Here is a 21,852-nt window from a genome sequence, read left to right on the forward strand (position 1 = left end):
TCATCCCTGCTAGACTCCCAAATCTGACAAAAATGCTTGATTACCAGTAAGGTGGTTCCACTGACTGTGTGTAACAAACTGTACTAAGTTCGGGACTAATAAGGTAATGTAATTAAAGACACAAGGATTTTTTGTCTAGTAACCCATAGCAAGCAGTAAGATGGTTGCTTCAAAACTAAGTTGCTTATGCTTCCATTTTGCAGCCATGGGAATAAAGAGGTCTTCTCCTGCCGAGGGATACAGCTGGCTGTGGAGTGGTTCTTGGAGAAAGGCCATAAGGACATTACTGTGTTTGTGCCAGCATGGAGGAAAGAGCAATCCCGCCCTGACGCACCAATCTCAGGTAAGAAAGATTATCTGCCATAACATATGGCACTAACAAATAATGCATTTTAAATACAAGGAATTATGGGCGTCCACATACACCCCCCCCCCGGACTTGTACTTTATAATAAAGGATATTCACTTTCCATATGTATACATAGATTGTTTTGTTCTTTTTTTTTATAGGAACACATTTACTAAAATTACCATTAAAGGGGTTGTTCACCTTCCAAACACTTTTTTCAATTCAGTTGTTTTTAGATTGTTCCCCAGAAATAAAGACTTTTTTCAATTACTTTCTATTATTTATTTTTTACGTTTTTTCCAAAATCTAAGTTTAAAGTTGAATGTTTGTGTCTCTGGTGTTTCAGTCTGGCAGCTCAGTAATTCAGGTGCAGACTCTGAACTGTTACAATTTTGCAACATTGAGTTGATACATTTCTCAGCAGCATCTCTGGAATATTAGCAACAATTGTATCAATTCTAACAGCTGCCTGTAATGAAACCCAGAGATTCTGCTCAGCAGGAACAAACAAAGATAAGAAATGTATCAACTAAATGCCCTCCCAGAGCTGCTTCAGAAAGAGAGAAATTACACTTTACACTTCAATATTAGAAAAACTGTCACACGTAGAAAATAGAAAGTCATTGAAAAAAGTTGTTATTTCTGGTGATCTATCTGAAACCAACTAGTTGTTTGAAGGTGAACAACCCCTTTAATAACCAGCAATAAGCTTATGAAAGGCTTACATTTTATGGTCAGCACCCCTTCAAATAATCGACCATCCCAATGCCTATTCTACTGCTCACAGCAGCAGTCCGGATTTAGCTCTGCCCCTTCCCTCTGTGAGACGCTTCCTGCTCTTCAACTGTGTGTGAAAAAGAGAATCAGAGTCGAGAATCTTCGGATGAAGCAGCTTCTTTCCCAGGGCAGATGAGTGTGAATCTGTTGTGTTTAGCTTACAGTGTGAATGCCAGCAGGGTCAGACTGGGGGGTCTGGGGACCACCGGGACTAATGTCCAGGGCCCCCTCCGCCCCCTACTATGACTCGACGAAACGAGCGCGTGCTCTGCGCGCCTGTGTGAAGGCGTTCCTGAATGAATAGGTGCCTGCGCAGATGGCTCCGTGTGGCGCTTTTAAAAAACTATTCTTTTGGCGATCGGGAGAGGGGACTGGTGTCGGGAGAGGGGACTGGCCCAGCGGGGGCCCATTAAGGGTTGGGGCCCACCGGGTTTTTTCACGGTGTCCCACTGGGCCAGTCCGACACTGAATGCCAGTGTATACAGTATGTGTGTATCTATGTGTAAAATTACTTGTTAGTGTTAATGTGTGTAAGGGCAACTATGTGTGTGAGTTATAGACTATAATGAGCCGGTATATAGCTGTGTTACTACATTCATTATTGGATCTTATTGGTACAGGTTGGCTGTGAGTTTTGCCTACAAACATTTTCCCAGTGCATTTGCCACAAAGCACATTAACCCCTACAGTTCCTTGTCCTGCTGCTCCATTGTATCCACCACCTGTCCATGTCCTCACTCTCCTTTTTTAACCTTTCCCTTCTCATTCTGCTGAGTTACCCACCCACACTCACCTGTCTGTCTCTAATAACTCTATATATATATATATATATATATATATATATATATATATTGTGGTGAGGTCACTACTAGGATACCTGGGAAAGTCCAGGACGGAGCTTATTTATGCCCCAGGTTCCTAACAGAGTGGTTCCGGGACTGCTAGTCCAGCCCGGGTGTTTTGAGTTGTCCTGAGGTAACTCAGGTGGTTAATTAAACAGGCAGCTCAAGCCAGAGTGGAGAGTTCCTGGCTGGGGAAAAGACACAGGAAAGCTGCCTGTGTGAGAGGGACTGAAATCGCCAAAAGGTTTGGGATTGTATATCTTCCTGTATGTTCTTTGTTTTGGGGAGACAGGCGGTAGGCCTTCTCCTGGTTAGTTAGGAAAACTGACCTGTATTAGTTAGAAGCCCATTAAGTGGCAAGGATTTTATTTTGAATTGTTTGTTTTGTTTATTATTTTTCTGCAAGAGACAATAAACTGCCAGCAAGAGACTATACTCTCATGAGTTGTGCTTGTGCCGTGGGCTGTGTTACCCCAGGAAAACTGATCCCAGCTACCCAAACTCTTACATTTGGTGGAGGGTGCTCTGGCACAAAATAAAGCAACAAAAGGCAGTATAATATTGCAGAGACTGTGAATTAAAGGGGTAGTTATCCCATAAGAACTGTGCAGCATGGAGGAGATTGTGAAACAGTTAATGCTGTCTAATGCCACCCAGCAACAGGCACAGCAGCAAGCGGAAGCCCGCCATAAGGAGCTGGTCCTACAGTTGCAGCAACAGACAATGGTTCAACAACAGGCACAGCAACAGCAGATGATGGCCATGTTTAAAAAGCTGGCAGAAGATGCAGAGGAAGACCGGCAGGTACTGACAGGATTGATCCAACAGTTGGCACAGAGACCCCAGGAGCCACCTGCAGTAGTACATAGCAGTGTACCCAAAATCAATGTAAGCCGCTTCCTCCAAAAGATGACATCAGAGGATGATCCGGAGGCATATCTCACTACATTTGAGCGGACCGCCGAAAGAGAGGGTTGGTTTAAAGAGCAGTGGGCAGGTCTTTTGGCACCCCTGCTAACCGGTGAATTGCAAAAAGCATATTTTGATCTTGACTCTGTTACTGCCAAGGATTATGAGAAACTGAAAAAAGAGATTCTGGCCCGCCTTGGCGTTACCCTGGCGCTTCGTGCCCAACGTGTATACAGCTGGGCTTATCACCCGGAGAAGCCTCCATGCTCCCAGATGTTTGACCTGATCCACCTGGTGAAAAAATGGTTGCAGCCAGAATCCTTGACTGGACCTGAGATTATTGAGAGGGTGGTACTGGATCGCTACCTGAGGTCCCTTCCTGTTGCCCTGCGCAAATGGGTGACCCATGGAGACCCTAAAACTGCAGATGACCTTGTGGAGTTAGTGGAAAGGTACTTTGCCGCTGAGAACTTTGGCACCCCTCCCGCATCGTTCCGGGCTCCACACCTGAAAGGGAGGTACACCCTGGCAACGGGTAAGACTGTTCATGGGGACACGGGTGGTGGTAAAAGTAAATCACCCTTAAAGGGAGAGAATTTTGGCAAAAACCCGGGAGGCTGGCAATCTAAAACTGGAAAGTCTGAGACTCTTAGGTTTAATTCCGAGACTGTTAAATGTTTCCGTTGCCATGATTTTGGTCATATTGCAGCAAATTGCCCTTTGCTTGATGATCCCATGCAATGTGATTTTTCTTCCAGGAATAGACGCCAGTCCCTGTTTGCTACTGTTGCCTGCACTGCGGTGCCGGTTCAGGAAAAGCAAATGTGTAAAGTGAGTGTGAATGGGAAACAATTGCTTGTATTGCTAGACTCCGGTAGTCTAGTCACTTTGGTAAAGTTAGACTCCGTAGGCCCTGTTAAGTTCCAGTCAAAAAGGGTTGGTGTGGTTTGTATTCATGGTGACACACGGGAGTATCCTGTGGCAACCCTAAAGTTTAAAACGGGCCTTGGTACAGTGACTTACTCTGCAGGGGTAGTACCACACCTTCTGCATGATGCAATAATTGGGAGGGATTTTCCCCAGTTTTGGGATCTCTGGAATCAATCAGTTTCTCCCTGCTCTGATGCAGTGGTTGAAGGACCTGTGCCAATAGAAAATTCAGAACTAACAGGTTCAGAGGATTCTCCTCAGGAAACCCCAGCTTTCCCTTTCTCTGTATTAGCAGGAGACTTGGAGGACCCTGAAGATGGTCAAAACCCTAGTGGGGAAACCAGTGAGTCGGGTATTATTGACAGTGTTGTGGATTTCTCTGATTTGAATGTACACAAAGAGAATTTCGGTACAGAACAGTTAAAAGACCCTGACCTTATAAAAGCTAGAGAAAATGTGAAAATAATTGACGGGGAACCTATTGAGCCAGGGCTCAGGTTATCCTATCCTCACATGGCTTTAAAAGGGGATCTACTGTACCAAGTATCAAAAAAATCAAATGAGGTGATTGAACAATTAGTGGTACCCAAACCATACAGAAAAATGGTGTTGGATCTTGCCCATGGTCATGTAATGGGGGGACATTTGGGTGTGAAAAAAACTACCGAAAGAGTTTTGCAGAGATTCTTTTGGCCTGGTGTATATCAGCAGGTAAAGGATTACTGTGAGTCCTGTCCTGTTTGCCAAATTTCCACTCCAAGGCCACATTTTCGTAGTCCCTTAATCCCATTACCAATTATTGAAATACCCTTTGAGCGAATAGCCATGGATCTGGTGGGCCCTTTGTTAAAATCTGCCCGGGGTCACCAATATATCTTAGTGATCATGGACTATGCCACTCGCTATCCGGAAGCTATTCCTTTGCGCAACACTTCTGCTAAAACCATTTCCAAAGAATTGCTTCATGTGTTCAGTAGGGTTGGGATCCCTAAAGAAATCCTCACCGATCAGGGTACCCCTTTCATGTCCAGAGTAACTAAGGAACTCTGTAAATTGTGTAAAATTTCACAATTGCGAACCTCTGTCTACCACCCTCAGACAGATGGTCTTGTGGAACGTTTTAACAAGACCCTAAAAAGTATGTTGAAAAAGGTAGTGGACAAAGATGGGAAAGATTGGGATTGCCTTTTACCCTATCTTATGTTTGCTATTAGGGAAGTTCCCCAATCCTCTACAGGTTATTCTCCATTTGAGTTACTCTATGGGAGACATCCTAGGGGGCTCTTAGACATAGCTAAGGAAACCTGGGAAGGGGAAGTGACACCCCACAGGAGTGTAATTGAACACATATCACAAATGCAAGACAGAATTGCTTCAATTATGCCCATTGTAAGAGAAAACTTGGCCCAAGCCCAGGCTGCCCAACAAAGGATATACAACCGTAATGCTAAAATACGTGTCTTTTCACCTGGAGACAGAGTACTAGTTTTGGTCCCCACGGTGGAGAGTAAGTTCCTTGCAAAATGGCAGGGACCCTTTGAAATAATTGAGAGAGTTGGGGAGGTAAATTACAAGGTACACCAACCTGGCAAGAGGAAGCCAGAACAAATTTATCATGTTAATTTACTTAAACCCTGGAAAGACAGGGCATCATTAATTGCAGTACCAGCCTATGCTGTTTCTAAGGACACTCACGAGACCCATCTGGTCCCTGAGGTTACCATTGCAGAAACTTTGTCCACCTCCCAAAGACAGGAGGTAAAAGAATTCTTAATGAGGAATAGGGATACTTTCTCTGACCTCCCAGGAAAGACTCCCGTTGTTGAGCATGAGATTGTAACCGAGCCAGGAGTGCGTGTTAAACTCAAACCCTATAGGATTCCCGAAGCTAGACGAAAAGCTGTGGCTGATGAAGTGGCAAAAATGCTTGACTTAGGGGTAATTGAAGAGTCCAATAGTGACTGGTCTAGCCCGATTGCTCTTGTTCCTAAGCCAGATGGTAGCTGGCGGTTCTGTAATGATTTTCGCAAGCTTAATTCAGTATCCAAGTTTGACACTTACCCAATGCCTAGGGTAGACGAGCTCATAGACAGGCTGGGTACTGCTCGTTATCTGACAACATTAGATTTAACAAAAGGGTATTGGCAGATACCATTATCGGAACAGGCCAAGGAAAAAACTGCTTTTGTCACTCCAGGCGGTTCTTTCCAGTACAGAGTAATGCCCTTTGGCCTACAAAATGCCCCTGCCACGTTTCAAAGAGCCATGGATAGAATATTAAGACCTCACCAACAGTATGCAGCTGCATATTTAGATGATGTGGTGATACACAGTACAGATTGGGAGTCTCACCTGCACAGAGTTCAGGCTGTGTTGGATTCCCTCCGTAAAGCAGGCCTTACTGCCAACCCCAAGAAATGTGCCATTGGTTTGGAGGAGGCCAAGTATTTAGGTTACACCATTGGCAGAGGTGTGGTAAAACCCCAGGTAAATAAAACAGCAGCCATTCAACAGTGGCCACGCCCTCTTAATAAGAAGCAGGTTCGAGCTTTTCTGGGTATCACTGGCTACTACAGGAGGTTTATTCCTCATTTTGCCACCTTGGCTGCTCCCTTAACAGACTTAACAAAGGGAAAAAACTCTGTCATGGTCAAGTGGTTCCCTGAGGCAGAAAAATCTTTTCAGGCCCTCAAAGATGCATTATGTGCACAACCAGTCTTGTATTCCCCAGATTTTTCAAATGACTTTGTGGTCCAGACAGATGCATCAGATGTGGGATTAGGGGCAGTATTATCCCAGCTTTATAACGGGGAAGAGCATCCAGTGGTGTACTTAAGCAGGAAGATCAATGACTGTGAGAGGAAGTATGCCACAATTGAAAAGGAGTGTTTGGCCATAAAATGGGCCCTAGATGCCTTAAGGTATTACCTCTTAGGCAGAAAATTTGACCTTATTACTGACCATGCACCTCTAAAATGGATGGCCCAAAAGAAGGAGACCAATAGACGAGTGAATCATTGGTTCCTCACGCTGCAGGACTACTGTTTCACAGTGAAACATAGGCCCGGGTCAGAAATGGGCAATGTTGATGCCCTGTCCCGGGTTCATTCCTGTTGGGCCTCAGTTGTTCCAACCATTGGGTTGAAACAAGGAGGGGGGGTATGTGGTGAGGTCACTACTAGGATACCTGGGAAAGTCCAGGACGGAGCTTATTTATGCCCCAGGTTCCTAACAGAGTGGTTCCGGGACTGCTAGTCCAGCCCGGGTGTTTTGAGTTGTCCTGAGGTAACTCAGGTGGTTAATTAAACAGGCAGCTCAAGCCAGAGTGGAGAGTTCCTGGCTAGGGAAAAGACACAGGAAAGCTGCCTGTGTGAGAGGGACTGAAATCGCCAAAAAGGTTTGGGATTGTATATCTTCCTGTATGTTCTTTGTTTTGGGGAGACAGGCGGTAGGCCTTCTCCTGGTTAGTTAGGAAAACTGACCTGTATTAGTTAGAAGCCCATTAAGTGGCAAGGATTTTATTTTGAATTGTTTGTTTTGTTTATTATTTTTCTGCAAGAGACAATAAACTGCCAGCAAGAGACTATACTCTCATGAGTTGTGCTTGTGCCGTGGGCTGTGTTACCCCAGGAAAACTGATCCCAGCTACCCAAACTCTTACAATATGTATATATATATGTGTATATATATATATATATATATATATATATATATATATATATATATATATATATGCCTCGCTATATATATATCTGAATAGATAGAAATATCTATAATATTATAATATATATTTTTGCACCTCACCCCCTCTCCTGCTCCTGTCCTGTGTCCACCTCATTTCTTCATCCAAGTTTCTTTTTGAATGACTCTTATCTTTTAACCATTCTGCCACTCTGGAAACAAAGCAGATTTCCCCTAGATTGAAATAGAATGTATAAACAGATTCTATATTAGTGACATTTTGTTGTGCACAAACTCTTCCTGCTGTTCAATAAAATCCCCATTTTACATTTTTCAGGGGACCAGAAAAAATGGGATAAAGTCAGGGAAAAGTAATATGCATTATATATTGGTGGGACCACAAAAATGGTATAAAATATGGAAAAACTTAAAATTAGGTTATGTAAAATGGAGGCTTCACTGTATGTATCCAGATGTAACTAGGACTCTAGAGGGAATAACATTCTGCAACTGCTGGCTAGTAATTGTGCTAAGAAGCAGAAAAGAGATAACATTCTGCAACTGCTGGCTAGTAATTGTGCTAAGAAGCAGAAAAGAGCAAGTGATGTCCTGGTAAACAATGAGTTTGTATTATTAACAGAATGCTAATGCTATTTATGTGCTGCAGTAACTACTTTATACATTAATAGAAAACCTGTTGTTAGGTTTGAGTGGAAACCAAAATATGGGTACAAGTCATTTGTGTAATATGTTTTCTTCCTTGCCCCCCCCCTGTAAAAATTTCTGCGGACGCCCCTGCAAGGAATACCTTTTATGCATGCAGTACATGATATATTGTAACATATGTCAGAATCAGGAAATGTTTTTCTTTATAAAATGCACCAGCCCGAGGTACTTTCTTGCCTTTTCCCAGACAGCCCTGAGCCTCCCTGGGTGGGTGCATGTGCAGTACAATTCTGTTTTTGTGAGGTCTGTACTTCGCATGCACCAATCTTCTGTCAGCACAAGGAATGTCTGGGAACAGGAAAAAAGATGGCAGTTGAAATTATGGCTTGATAAGCACATATAACAATATGGGTTTATATTAAGGGTTTACTTTGCAGCAGTAACTACAGCTTGGTAAAACATTACCAAGGGTTTTTAACAATGCTCTCTCTGAACCTCTTTTTCCATTTTGTCTCCTTTATAAGTGACTATGCAATTGCATTTCCCAGTGCCAATTCCACTGAAACGCCTCTTATTGCTTTACTAGCCCACCCTTCCAGTGTCTGCATCAAGTGTAAGAGCTTTATATCTAAGGACATGGGAATTTGTTGTTGCTTCTGTGGGGATGGCAGTTGACTTTCACTGCAAAGTTCTTTTGTGAAATGGGACATATAGGCAAAAATATTATAGACTTTTCATTGAAATTTGGTTATTATAGCCATAAAATGTGTTACAGGTCTTTCATCCCTTGGTAGCCATTGAGAAAGTCCACATGCACACTATGGGAAAGAACACAAATGCAATAAATATATTTGAACATAGAAATTTGAACATAGATCTTAATGTAAATGTTTCCCTCCTCTTATTTTCCACAGAGCAGGAAATTTTACGGAAACTGGAGAAGGAAAAGGTTTTGGTATTTACACCTTCCCGCAGGGTGCAGGGCAGAAGAGTGGTGTGTTATGATGATCGATTCATAGTTAAGCTTGCCTTTGATTCTGATGGAATCATCGTGTCCAACGACAACTATCGTGACCTCCAGAATGAGAAACCGGAGTGGAAGAAATTTATAGAAGAGCGCCTCCTTATGTACTCATTTGTGAATGACAAGTATGTATGAATTGCTTTTTATGCATTTTAAAAAAAGTTTTAAAAGGAGAAATTAAGTGTTAGGGCAGATGCTTAAAGTAATACAAATAAATTCATATTTAAAAACAGGAAATGGGGTTTCCTTAAATATGAGGCCAGACATCCCGAAACCTTTTCTTTGCAGTATTATGTCAGTGAGTCATGCTAGACTTAAGGGTCCTCCAATAGGTTGGGGGGTACAAATTTAAAGTGCTACAGTTTAACGCTCCAAGCAAAACTGATGGAATACCCATCAGTTGACTCAACCTCTTAGTTGTGCACAAAAAAGGCCGGTGTCAAAACTCCTAGGTACTGGTGGCCTGAGGGTTTTGAAGAACAAAAATACAAAAGTCACTATAACCACTAATGTATCTACAGGTTTATGCCTCCAGATGATCCTTTGGGAAGGCATGGTCCCTCTCTGGAAAACTTCCTGAGAAAAAAGCCTGTTATCCCTGAGCACAAGAAGCAACCCTGTCCTTATGGTATGTTAAACATGTGAATAAGTAGATCCATGAGACTAAATTTGTCTTTAAACCTTCAAGGTAAACAGCATATTTCTTTGTACCATTAATTTTTTGTTTCAGCGTGGTCACTAAGATATGTGCAGAATTGGACTCAACCTCTTAGGGCTCACCACAGAATCTGACATAGATAAGCCACCCAAAAATTAAATTTGGACGTTTTTTCAATATAATGTCATATAGACCTGTGGTGAATATAAGAAAGGGCTGATGGGAATTGTCTTTGGCTGGAGTCCACTGGGAGATCCGCAGGTTCAGGCCAGACAATTCTGACCTTGAGTAAGTAGGGATCATAAGGGAGATTCCTATTTTTATCTCTTTACGTTTATGTACGTTATCCAGAAAGCCCTAAATGATGTTTCTTTTACACAAATAAATATTTATTGTGTCACCTAAAACTCAATGTTAATTAAAGGGGTTTTTGTTCACCAGAAATTTTCAGGACTTTTTCCAATTACTTTCTATTTATATATGTGGGACCATTTTTTTTCTTATATTGAAGTGTAAAGTGTAATTTTTCACCTTCTAAAGCAGCTCTGGTAGGGGGGGGGGATCGCAGACTAAAAATTGTTCTAAATTGATACATTTAGTGGATACATTTCTTATCTTTGTCCTGCTGAGCAGATATCCTGAATGTATTAACTAATAGTTGCAAATTTTAACAGTTTAGAGTTTGCACCTGAATTACTGAGCTGCCAGATTGAAACACCAGAGACAGGGACATTAAACTGTAAAAACTGTAAAAATTCAAGATGGAAAGCAACTGAAAAAAGTATTTCTGATGAACAATCAGAAAACAATTGAACTGAAAAAAGTGTCTGGAAGATGAACAACACTTTTAATGCCATAAAAATCTATGTTTACTGTGTTTATTAATGTTTACATGTTTTAGTAACCTAAAAGCACATTGCTTCATATTATGAAAGCACAGCTGCTATACATTCTATGTGCAGCTCTCTTTGCATTTTCTAGATTGTTTTAGGAAAGCAATTAGCCTAAATGACATTATCAGTGAAGCTACTGTTTAAAGTTATACCGAAACAGAGCTTCACACAGAATATTTTCAACTAAAAGCCCCCCCAAATCCGCCCCAGCCACGTTAACCGACCCTCCGACACTACTTATGGATCTTCTGTGTTGTTTCAGTGACGCTGGACTGGAGGCAGTGAGATCCTTTCATAGGCTGATTACAAATGAAAACAGGACTGCAGCCTATGGAAGGATTGTGCCGCCCCCAGCCCAGCATCACTGAAGCAATGCTGAGTCAGAGGGTCGGGTTAATGAAGGTTCGTGGGGAGGCATTTAGTTGAAACTATTCAGCGTGCAGCGCTCCGAGGTATGGACACGGGATGGGTGAATTTTTTTTCCTTGTTTCACTGCGGAAATGACACCCATACACTTTTTTTGACAGCCAAATTTGGGCGTCGTCAACATTCTGCCGGGGCGAATTTTAGGTGAAACAAAACGGTTCTAATTCGCCCAAGCCTAGTTCATAAGATTTTTAGGAACATGTCGGTATCGCTTTAAGCATTTAAGGAAGTTCCAGGGAAACATTAATCAGCATGTAAGTTATTCATTTCCTCAATTTGTCTTTTAGGTAAAAAATGCACATATGGGCACAAGTGTAAATATTACCATCCTGAACGTGTGAACCAGCCTCTGCGCTCAGTGGCGGATGAGCTAAGGATAAGTGCAAAGCTGTCAGCAGTGAAGACTATGAGTGAAGGTGCTTTAATGAAATATGGAACAGTGCCATCCTGCATAAAGGGAGATGGGATCATTGAAACAAAGCGTATTGCCCCCAAGAGACAGTCAGACCCCAGCATTCGTTCTGCAGGCGTGGAACCAGAGCAGACACTCTCAGCAGCTCGCAAATCCGAAGCCAATTCTGTACCATCCCTGGTGTCTGCTCTGAGTGTCCCAATCCTTCCCCCTACAAAGAGCCATGCTGTTAGTGCTTTGAATACCCGATCTGCAAGCAGTCCTGTTCCAGGATCATCCCAGTTCTCCCACCAGAAGTCATCTCTGGAGCACATGGGGAGTGTTCATTATCCTCCTATCCTGGTGACCAACAGTCATGGCAACTCAGTGAGTTATACGGAAGAGTACCCAAAATATGAGTCTCTAGGAGACCATGGATATTACTCTATGCTCAGTGATTTTTCCAACCTGAGTATTAGTAGCATGCATAGCTCAGAATATTACCTGCCAGAACAGAAACAAGCAGGTTTTTCCAGGAACTCTAGCCCTTGCCCAGAAAGCTGCATGAGTCACAATAGCAGTGGCTCCTACTCCTCTTACAGTGACCTATATCTAGGTATATCTGACCCTGGCCTTGAAGATAACATGAAGCCTGCAAGGCAACTACCACAAAGCCGCCTGCAGCCATTTGCTCATGGTTATCATGAAGCCTTAACCAGAGTTCAGAGTTATGGGCAAGAGGAGCCAATGCAAGCATCACGGAAACAATCCTCTTCCCATTCAGCCCTTCATATTCAACATCCACTCGTTGGAGCACGATCCAGCTGCCCAGGAGATTACCCAGGGCAGGAGAACATGCATACTGGAGCCAATGCCCAGCCAGGTAGGGCACTGGTTATGACACGAATGGATAGCATATCTGATTCTCGGCTCTATGAGAGCAACCCCATGAGGCAAAGGAGGCCCCCATTGTGTCGGGAGCAGCATGCTAGCTGGGACCCCTTACCATGTCCCACAAATTCATACAGCTACCATTCATACCCACTGAACAACTTGATGCAGCCTTGCTATGAGCCAGTCATGGTAAGAAGCATGCCTGAGAAGATGGAGCAGCTCTGGCAATCTCCCCACTGGCAACCAATGTCAGGGGAACCTAGAGATCAACATGTCATTCCAGAACATCAGTACCAGACCTACAAGAACCTTTGCAACATCTTTCCACCAGGCATTGTCCTCTCTGTGATGGAGAAGAACCCACATATGACAGATGCCCAACAACTAGCAGCCGTCATTGTTTTACGGTTAAGATCGGGTCGTCACCATTGCTAGTCAGCAGTGGACAACAGTATTCAAACCTGAATTAATTTTACTACATATGTAGAAGTCATGTTGCGCAGTTCTGTGCCATTGATTTTGGACTTAACGAACACACAAAACCTTTATTTATTCTTTTTAAAGCTGAGATTAGGGGGTTGTATGGCATTCCTGGTAGAGTGCTTACCTAGTTATTTTTTCCATGCTTAGCCTGCATGACAGGTTGAGTCACTGGAGGGAAGTACAGCTACTTTTGATTCTTAATACAGAAGATGGAAGGGGTGTTTTAATCCCTCACATGCTGGAGGTAACAGCAACTTATTATTTGCATTCTGTTGTGTTAAGGTATAAGGTTCAAGCTGTGCAGAAAACAAACTGTTCATATTGATAGCAATTTGAATGCATGCATTTGTATGTATTTTCAGTGTGGGATCAGTATAAATGTATGTGTGCATACATAAATATGTGTGTATATATACATATATAGAATATTTACTTATCTTTAGTGTACATGAGGTCCTCTTTGTCGCTGAAGGTCATTTAATTGATGTACATTCCCAGACATTTCCAGATCTTTCTGTATACTTTTTAACATCCCCCCCCCATTTCTCAGTTTCCACTCCTTTTTGATGTTGTAATTAGAGAATATTATTTTATAAACTTCACACTTTGACAGGACAGTTAATAGCACCTTTACTAATAAGCTGTATTTACAATCTTACTCTAGAGTTCTGACACAGAAAATAGTCCTGTTGCTTTGGAGGGCTGCAGATTTGTGGCAACTTAGGGTCCTCTCTGTCCTACCTTAACAACAAACCTGCTTATTGAATTCCAACACCCAGTGTCCACCAACAGCTAAACGTTGTCCAGAAGAATTCTGGGTTTTGTAATTCACCAACAGGTGGTTGGCCTTGGATTGGACACCTCTAGCTTTTATGTTGTGAAAATGTTGCCAAACCCTCTCACCAGTAGTTTAGCCCCTTAGCATTTTTCAAGCACAGTGGTTCATATATCTTGAGTTCAATTCAAACACAATTTTTATTGTGGGACTCTAGCAAAGCATTGCAAAATAGCTGAACACTAAAGAGGAATATGCTCTTCTTAGCATGGTATTACCTATAAGCCATTTGGTTTGGTAGTGTTTAATTTAGGGATGCACCAAATCCACTATTTTGAATTCTTCGTGAAAGATTCGACTAAACACTGACCTGAATCCGAATCCTAATTTGCATATGCAAATTAGGGATGCTAAAGGAAAACATTGTTACTTTCTTGTTTTGTGACGAAAAGTCACGTGATTTCCCTTCCTGCCCCTAATTTGCACATGCAAATTCGGTTTGGCCAGGCACAAGGTTTCATCCGAATCCTGCTGAAAAAGAATCCTGGTCAAATCCCAAACCAAATCCTGGATTTGGTGCATCCCTAGTATAATTTAAGTAGGGGTTGTAAGCTGGAACCATTTCATGAAAAAATCATTCAGGTCAAGCAGACAAAACACTTGTTGCTCTTTGCACAGAACACAAATGGGTTACATCTACCGTTCCCAATGTAAGAAAGTTCCTTAGCACAACCAACCTTGCCTATAAGCTCTGAATTATTTGCCACAGGCTTCATCTCTCCCCAAAGCAAAGGTTTGCTTACTAACTGCACTTTTCTGTCCCTCTGTGATGGATCATTCTATGTATATACCTGTATATGATGCACAAGTACTAAAGCAGACAACTCTGCCTTTCTAGGCATTTTCTTGCTTGTTTTCTGCTAATCTTATTTTATTTTATAAGAAATCTTCTGTATAATACTATGAAATTTTGAAGCCGCACCCAAGCTGGTCTAACCAAGCCTTGGCTTTTCATGGCTTCAGGTCTGTGGGAGTTTTTTTCATGAAAGTGTAGAAGGGCCACACTGAGAGCCCTTTTTCTTTCTTCATGAGAAGGTTATAAACTGCCTAAATGTTTCTTAATCTGAAACACACGGAACGTCTGGCTGCCGTCAGGGTTTTTTCTGGCCTTCTGGGGATGGGTACTCGGCTGCCCTTGTACAAGGAAGCGTCTAAAGGGGAAGAGCAAAGGCCTCCATCATATTTGTTTACCCTTTGTAATACAAGATACAACAATTCAAATAAAGCCCCCCAGCCCATAGCTATACTTTTCCTTTATTTTATTTATTGGGCTATGTGATTTTTCATTCTGTCCCAGGTCATTATTACATTGACAGTGGAATAAAACTGACCCTTTATGGGGTATGCTTTCCTACAATTCAGTGTAAATTCTCAGTGATACCCAATAAATGTATATGATGATATTATTATAATAATAATATATTAAATAACTGGATTTATTATGGTATCCCCCAGTGAGTGTGATACCCCCATACCTTTTTCCTCCCCCCGATGATGAGGGCAGCCGAGCTATCCACCTCATATAACCCGAAATGACCTTTGTTTGTTGATACAAATTGTATCTTTTTTTCTTGATTGTATTTAAAGCAAAAAACTGAGGGAAAATATGTGTAAATATATATATTTAAGGGAAAAAATACTTATACAAAGGGAAAAAAAAAAGTATGGTGTAGAAGAGTTGCAGCAACGCATTTTCACTGCTATGTCTGTGACACTGTGTGTCACATTGTTTTAGCCCATGGTGTGTAACTTCTGCACTGCTGCGGGATCCTGCAACTTATTGCTATGCATGCCTCCCACAGATACGATGAGTTTCAGGTCCAGTCAGCAGCAACAGGGTTAAATCAAACTCCTTTATGACTGGGCAATATAGTTTATAATGAAAAGCGACCTTTTCAAATCCACTTTATGAAGTATATATATATATATTATTATTCGTAGGCCTATATAGCTTACGTGCGGGTACCGGCACTCCCTGCAAGTGCAAAGCATTGTATGAACTGTCTCTCTTATTTATTGAATGGACTTTTATGTTTCTCTATAGGAATTATTGACACAACTGCCTTGCAATTCTGTAGTGTTGTAAGGTGTGCACTGCAAAGGGACTCTTCCCCCATGAATTCCCACTAGAAATGCTTCTGTGACTGTACTGTCGCTATGGTGAAACCTTTTTAGCTTTTCAAGTTGATATATTTTTTATTTTTTTTTATTTTGGTTGTTTATTGATGCATGGGATGAGTTGCCCTTGCCAAGCTACCGGATCTTCCTTTCCTGTATGGGGCCCTTACAGAAAGTTCATAATCCTGCTACTACTAGAGGAGAAAGGGGAGTGTGTTGCTATTGGCAGTGGGGCTCTCGAAATCCATTGCCCTTCTGTTAGGCACTTGGGGAGCCAGTCATTTCCTTATCAAAGATTAACCTTTCCATAGATTTATAGCAAAAAACATGGGCCCTGGCACTGGGCATGCTATGCATATACCACAGGGTGCAGACAGGCTTAGCTTTAACCCCCTTGCTCCAAGCCCATTGGGGTACATCCTGGCCAAGATGTAATAAAAGGCCCTGAAGCAGTATACCATAGCAACCAATAAGATGTATGCTTTCAAACAGGTGACCTATCATTGCATCCTTCCTATGGGTTACTGCTCATAGGAAAACTCAGTAGGGGTTATTTGTAAGCACTGAGCAAATTTGTACCTGGGTAGTAACTCATGGCAGCCAATCAGATGATTGCTTTCAACCTGCAGCTGGCTGAAAAAAGGCTAATCGCTGATTGTTGCTATGGGTTACTGCCCAGGGTCAAATTTGTCCAGTGGTTATGAATGAGCCCCATTGTCTTTCATTACATAACCCCCATAGTCTCTCCAGATTTTAGAACTAACAAGAACAAAGTAGTCAGTTCTTGAGTTTTTATTTACAAAGCACCAACGTGTTCTGCAACACATTACAGAAATTAGACATCATTCAGATCAGTCCCTACCACATTGGAGCTGAGGTCCACATCATGATGAGATCATAGTAGACTGACAAGGAAATATTTATGCTGGCAATTACCCATATAGTAAACAGGAATGCACTCTTAATATAAAGCTTATAGCCAAAGAGTACCAATCTCACTCAGTTCATTAAGGTGAGCTTTTCTGTATATTTGTAATATCAGCAAGATCCGTTTCCCAAGAACTTGTCCACCTCTAATACTGTAATTATATTTTCCATGAAGAAAGCTGTTATTAGTATTGGCATTTTTTAGGGAAATACTATCTTCACTATTTATTCTATTTCAAACCTCAGTGCAGCCCACTTACTAGTAAGTGGTACTAGTGGTAGTGGTGCCTTTTGGAAGGACTCGCTAGTGATAAAATGTTTTTTTTTTGTGGAAATGTGAATAGACCATCTCCTGAAAAAGGACTTTGATTGGCTGAAGGAGCTGGAAAAGCATATTTTGAAAGAAGCCATGAATTCCTTTGTGTGTTTGTTAGAATAGGTGAGCCGTGCCAGTAAAAGCATTATAAGGGGAGGAATATGGGTTTATGATGATAATCAGAGTTGTAGAAAGATGGGTGCAGCGCGTGATTGCTTAGGGGTGTACCACCACCCAGAAAGATGGTCGCAGCACGTGATTGGTTAGGGGTATGCCACCACCCCAGGGATATCCCAATCAAGCCTCTGGTTTCTGGTTATTAAATCTCCAAGCTTCAAGATTATGTAAGGTTACTTTCACCTCATGGTAGATGTTGCTATAAAGCATCTGTGACTGGGTTCCTGTATGGGACCAGAGTATCAATAAGAATCATATTTTCTTACCCTGTTACCTGAGTATCTGCCATCTGTACTTTTAACTTTTTGCTGCCTTCATGTTTCAGTCTGCCTCATAAGCCCTCCTCTGCCACTGTGATCCTGTATTTGTGACTCTCAGTAAGTGCATGTAACCTATAAAAACAAGGCCACTACTAAAGTGAGTACAGAGATCTATACCACTACTGGTGCCTGAGGCCCATCACAAACCCTAAAAATGTATTTTAGCTTAGACATCCCTACTTGCAGCAGAAGGGACAAATACGGGGAATTCACAAAAGTGATGATATTAAGATAAAATAAGATAAAAATGTTGTATTTCCCACCAAATTCACAAACCTCTATCTCCACTTCTACTTCTGTAACAAGATACAAGGGTCTAATTACAAGAACAAAACGCCCCCTTCCTAGTTCCTAGAACACTCTGTACCATGCTGCTTTCAACTGTGTGAACTTGCATTGTTATGGCCTTCCTGTTCAGGAGTGTGTTATTAATTTTATTAGAATGAAAGTTACTACGTAATTGTATGTTTATATTTTATACAACCTCTTTGGGTTTATTTTTGTGAACCCAAATATAATGTAAGTCGTAATGACAAAACATGAACGTTAAATAAAAACCAATATGTGGTGTGTTAGTAAATCAGTCCAGCCTACTGTCATTTGTTCCTTTCATAGGAAAGTTGCTCATGGGTGTATGCTTATATTTGGCTACTGAAATACTTCTACCTACTTTGCGTTCAAACCCCCATTTTTGCCACCACACTCTCTACCCCAAAAGTATCGAGTACAACTTTCATCCAAATCTCATGCTAACTTGCCAAATGTGGGAATAAACGGGCAACATCCTCTAATAAGTAGATTTCTTCCAAATGTGGTGGAACAATAGTATCTGTGGAAGGAAATCTACAGTTTGACGTGTTCCTTAATTGATGAGATTTTCCATCTTGTCAATCAGTATCTGATAGGGATGCACCGAACCCACTATTTTGAATTCGGCCGAACCCCCGAATCCTTTGGGAAAGATTTGGCTGAATACCGAACCAAATCCTAATTTGCATATGCAAATTAGGGGTAGGAAGGGGAAAACATTTTTTACTTCTTTTTTGTTAGTCACGTGATTTCCCTCCCTGCCCCTAATTTGCATATGCAAATTAGGATTCGGCTGTGCAGAAGGATTCGGCCGAATCCTGCTGAAAAAGGCCGAATCCCGAACCGAATCCTGGATTCAGTGCATCCCTAGTATCTGAATAAAGGTGGTCATACACTGGCCGAGAAAAGCTGGAGATAAAGTCGGCAGCTTATTGGCCAGTGTATGGGGCCCGCTGATGGGCTTCCGCTATTGATATCTGGTCAGCTGTTGGACAGAGGACCATATTGGTTTGTTGATGCGGGCCTCAATCCCACAACCTGCATTCCTGACCTTGTGATCTGATCGTTGGGCTCTAAGGACCATGATTGGACCAGCCCGATATCTCCCACTGAAGGTGGGCATATCAGTGCAATATTTGGCAACCTTTGCCAACAAGTGGATCTGCCCATGTATGGCCACCGTAACACCCCAATGAGCAGGACGTCTAAAATTGCAGCCAAGGTCTAGTTGTGTCTGGCCTGCTTTAGACTGTAAAATAAAAATAGCAGGCCACCCAAAATCCTAATGTGTACTCCCTATATGCTGAAATACTCTTCACCCAAATTAACCCAAATGTTTGGACGCTTCCTAGGGGCAAAAAGCTATAATTGAACAAACAAAATAGGAGAAAGAAAGACCTGTATAAGGAGATACACCTTAACATACCCCATGTCAAAGTGTAGCTCATTTCTTTATCCTTTTTTGTTTGTCCTGCTTTAGACTGTCCCATTTCTGTTCCATGCTTTGGGGCCTTCAGGAAGGCCAGTCAGCTGTTTGGGAGCCTCTGGTTAAATGAAATGGGTATTCACCACCTTAAAAAGTAGACATGTTTTTCTTCAGGTACTGTTTTTTTCTATGAGGCATCTAAAATGCTATAAGAGATACAAAGTAGTGACACTTGGAAATATGCAAAAATTGCATGATCCCATGTATCTGCCTATGAAGCTAAAAACTGGAATCTACAGGAAGCACAAATGAGGTGCTTGCAAGAACTATAAAGTAAATGAACGCACACAACCGAATTGCCATAACCAATTGCTTGTAATTCAGTCAAATAAGACGCTTGATTACCCTAGCAGCCATGCATTGATATAAATGAGAGACTGGAATATGAATAGGGGAGGCCTGAATAGAGAGATGAATAATAACAAGTAGCAATAACAATACATTTGTAGCCTTACAAAGCATCTGCTTTTAGATGGGGACAGCTGGAAAGAGTCAGAAGAAAAAGGCAAATAATTAAAAAAAAAAAATAATGAAGACCAATTGAAAGGTTGCTTAGAATTGGCCTATAACATATGAAAGTTACCTTACAGGTGAACCACAGTAATAACATATCTATTATCGTACAAAATAAAGGCAGCTGGATATTGGCTTCTTGAAATCTTAAATGAGTAGAACGATCTCTCTGTTCAGACTGTTGTGAGTCCCACATCTATTCACACTGACCTGACTCGCTGGATTAGCCATAACTCCTGCACCTGGAGTTCACTTGCTGATTACAGGGGACTGGGGAAGTCAGGCACCTATCACAAAATTGGAAAATAAGCAATGTAGTAAAGCAAAAGACAAGATTGTAGAGGAAGGGACGTTATTGGGTTTATACTACTCAGAGGAGAGTATAATTATAGGTATGATCCAAATTACAAAGTATATCAGAAGAAAGTACAAAACGTTCTCACAACATGTATCATTTGGCTGGAGAATAGAAAGGCACAATAGGACATACAAATACAGTGGAACCTCAATTTTACATCCCCTGATTTTAAGTTTCCCCTCATTTTACACTGTTGCTTATCTATATATTATACCTGATTTTACATATTCCTGGATTTTACACCATTTTTTTCTGGTCCCCTGAAAAACTTAAAATGGGGGTTCTACTGTATACTAAAGGAATTAAAATGCATCTGCAAGATTAGTACTTAAAAAAAACAGGTATGGGATATTTTATCCAGAATTTAAAGCTGGGGGTCTCTATACCTGAAGTCTGCTAAAACATTTAACCTTTTAAGTGCCAGCAGAATTTGACATTTTCAGTTAAACATTTTGTGCTCTCTCTTTTTAGGGGCATTTTCTGAGGGGAAACCTTTAGTTTACCAAGGAAACTATACATTGTTTTTTTTGGGAGAACCTGAGCTTTCTAGATCTGCCTGAGTTTTCATGTATTTCCACCTCTGCAAAAATATTTATAGCGCTAAATACCAAAAAATATACGAATTTCATAATTCATAATAAATGAATTTATACCAGAAAAATATTTCATTTTACTTACGCATGAAAATCCAACTAATTTGGAAAGCATAATTTCTCTCGAACGTGCCAATACCAGATACAGGTATGTATAGTTTTAGGGAGATTTAGGACTTCTGTCCAGCAAAGATTCCCGGCAGTATATTACCCAAATTTGAAAGCACTAAGGCAGAAAACTGCATACTTTAGATTGCAAGGCCAAATAAACCTGAAATAGTAGGTTTATATCAAACTTCAAACATCAAAGCTTGTCTGAACGATGAGGTTTTTATAAAAACTTGGCAAAATTCTGAAAAATCACTTCAAGGTTTTATTTTGCTGCTCTGCATATCCCACACTGTATTAGGTACCAAGAAAAAGCACCCTGAATATAATTGCCAGGGGTCCTCCAAACAGTTTGATGCCCATTGTGCATACGTTTACCAAAGTATCTGGCATTTAGAGACACTAATATGAAGTTAGCGTATACAAATAGTCCTGTTTTCACATATGACACTCTGGCTACTGCAATATAAGCACCCGGTATGAGTATTATGTGAAAATGAGACCCCCTTACAGTATGGAGACCCTAGAAAATTATATTTTTCGAAAGTACACATTCTGACAAATCTAAAACAGGTAAATATGTCTTTCTACTGCGAAATGATATAAAAATCCAACAAAACCACAAAAATAAATGCTTTTTTTTTTTTCGCCTGGTGTAATCAGCAGTCAGAATCAAAGTTTGAATATTTTAGCATGGCCAAATAGGATTTACAGACAGAAATAAGCGAACACCTCCTACGCAAAGGTGAAAATGTGATAAAATGGCTCAACATGCAATAAAATGGCTAAAAATGCACCAAAATCACTGAAATTGCAATATAATCACTGAAATAACGTACACTGAAAAGGTACTGCACAGTGCGATTAGC

The 21,852-nt window shown here is 41.3% G+C and overlaps 1 protein-coding gene across 2 annotated transcripts in view; it reads left to right on the forward strand.

Moving 5' to 3' along the window:
- Positions 1-14,074, forward strand: part of zc3h12b.S (zinc finger CCCH-type containing 12B S homeolog) — a 77,086-nt gene extending 63,012 nt beyond the window's left edge. For both annotated transcript variants that reach the window (XM_018232954.2, XM_041574773.1), the window contains exons 3-6: positions 204-343; positions 9,069-9,303; positions 9,700-9,806; positions 11,443-14,074. In XM_018232954.2, the coding sequence (XP_018088443.1) occupies positions 204-343; positions 9,069-9,303; positions 9,700-9,806; positions 11,443-12,875 (1,915 nt within the window). In that variant the 3' untranslated portion in view covers positions 12,876-14,074. The remainder of the gene's footprint in view (positions 1-203; positions 344-9,068; positions 9,304-9,699; positions 9,807-11,442) is intronic.
- The last annotated feature ends 7,778 nt before the right edge of the window (positions 14,075-21,852 follow it).

This window comes from Xenopus laevis, chromosome 8S (assembly GCF_017654675.1).
Source record: "Xenopus laevis strain J_2021 chromosome 8S, Xenopus_laevis_v10.1, whole genome shotgun sequence".
Taxonomy (NCBI): Eukaryota; Metazoa; Chordata; class Amphibia; order Anura; family Pipidae; genus Xenopus; species Xenopus laevis.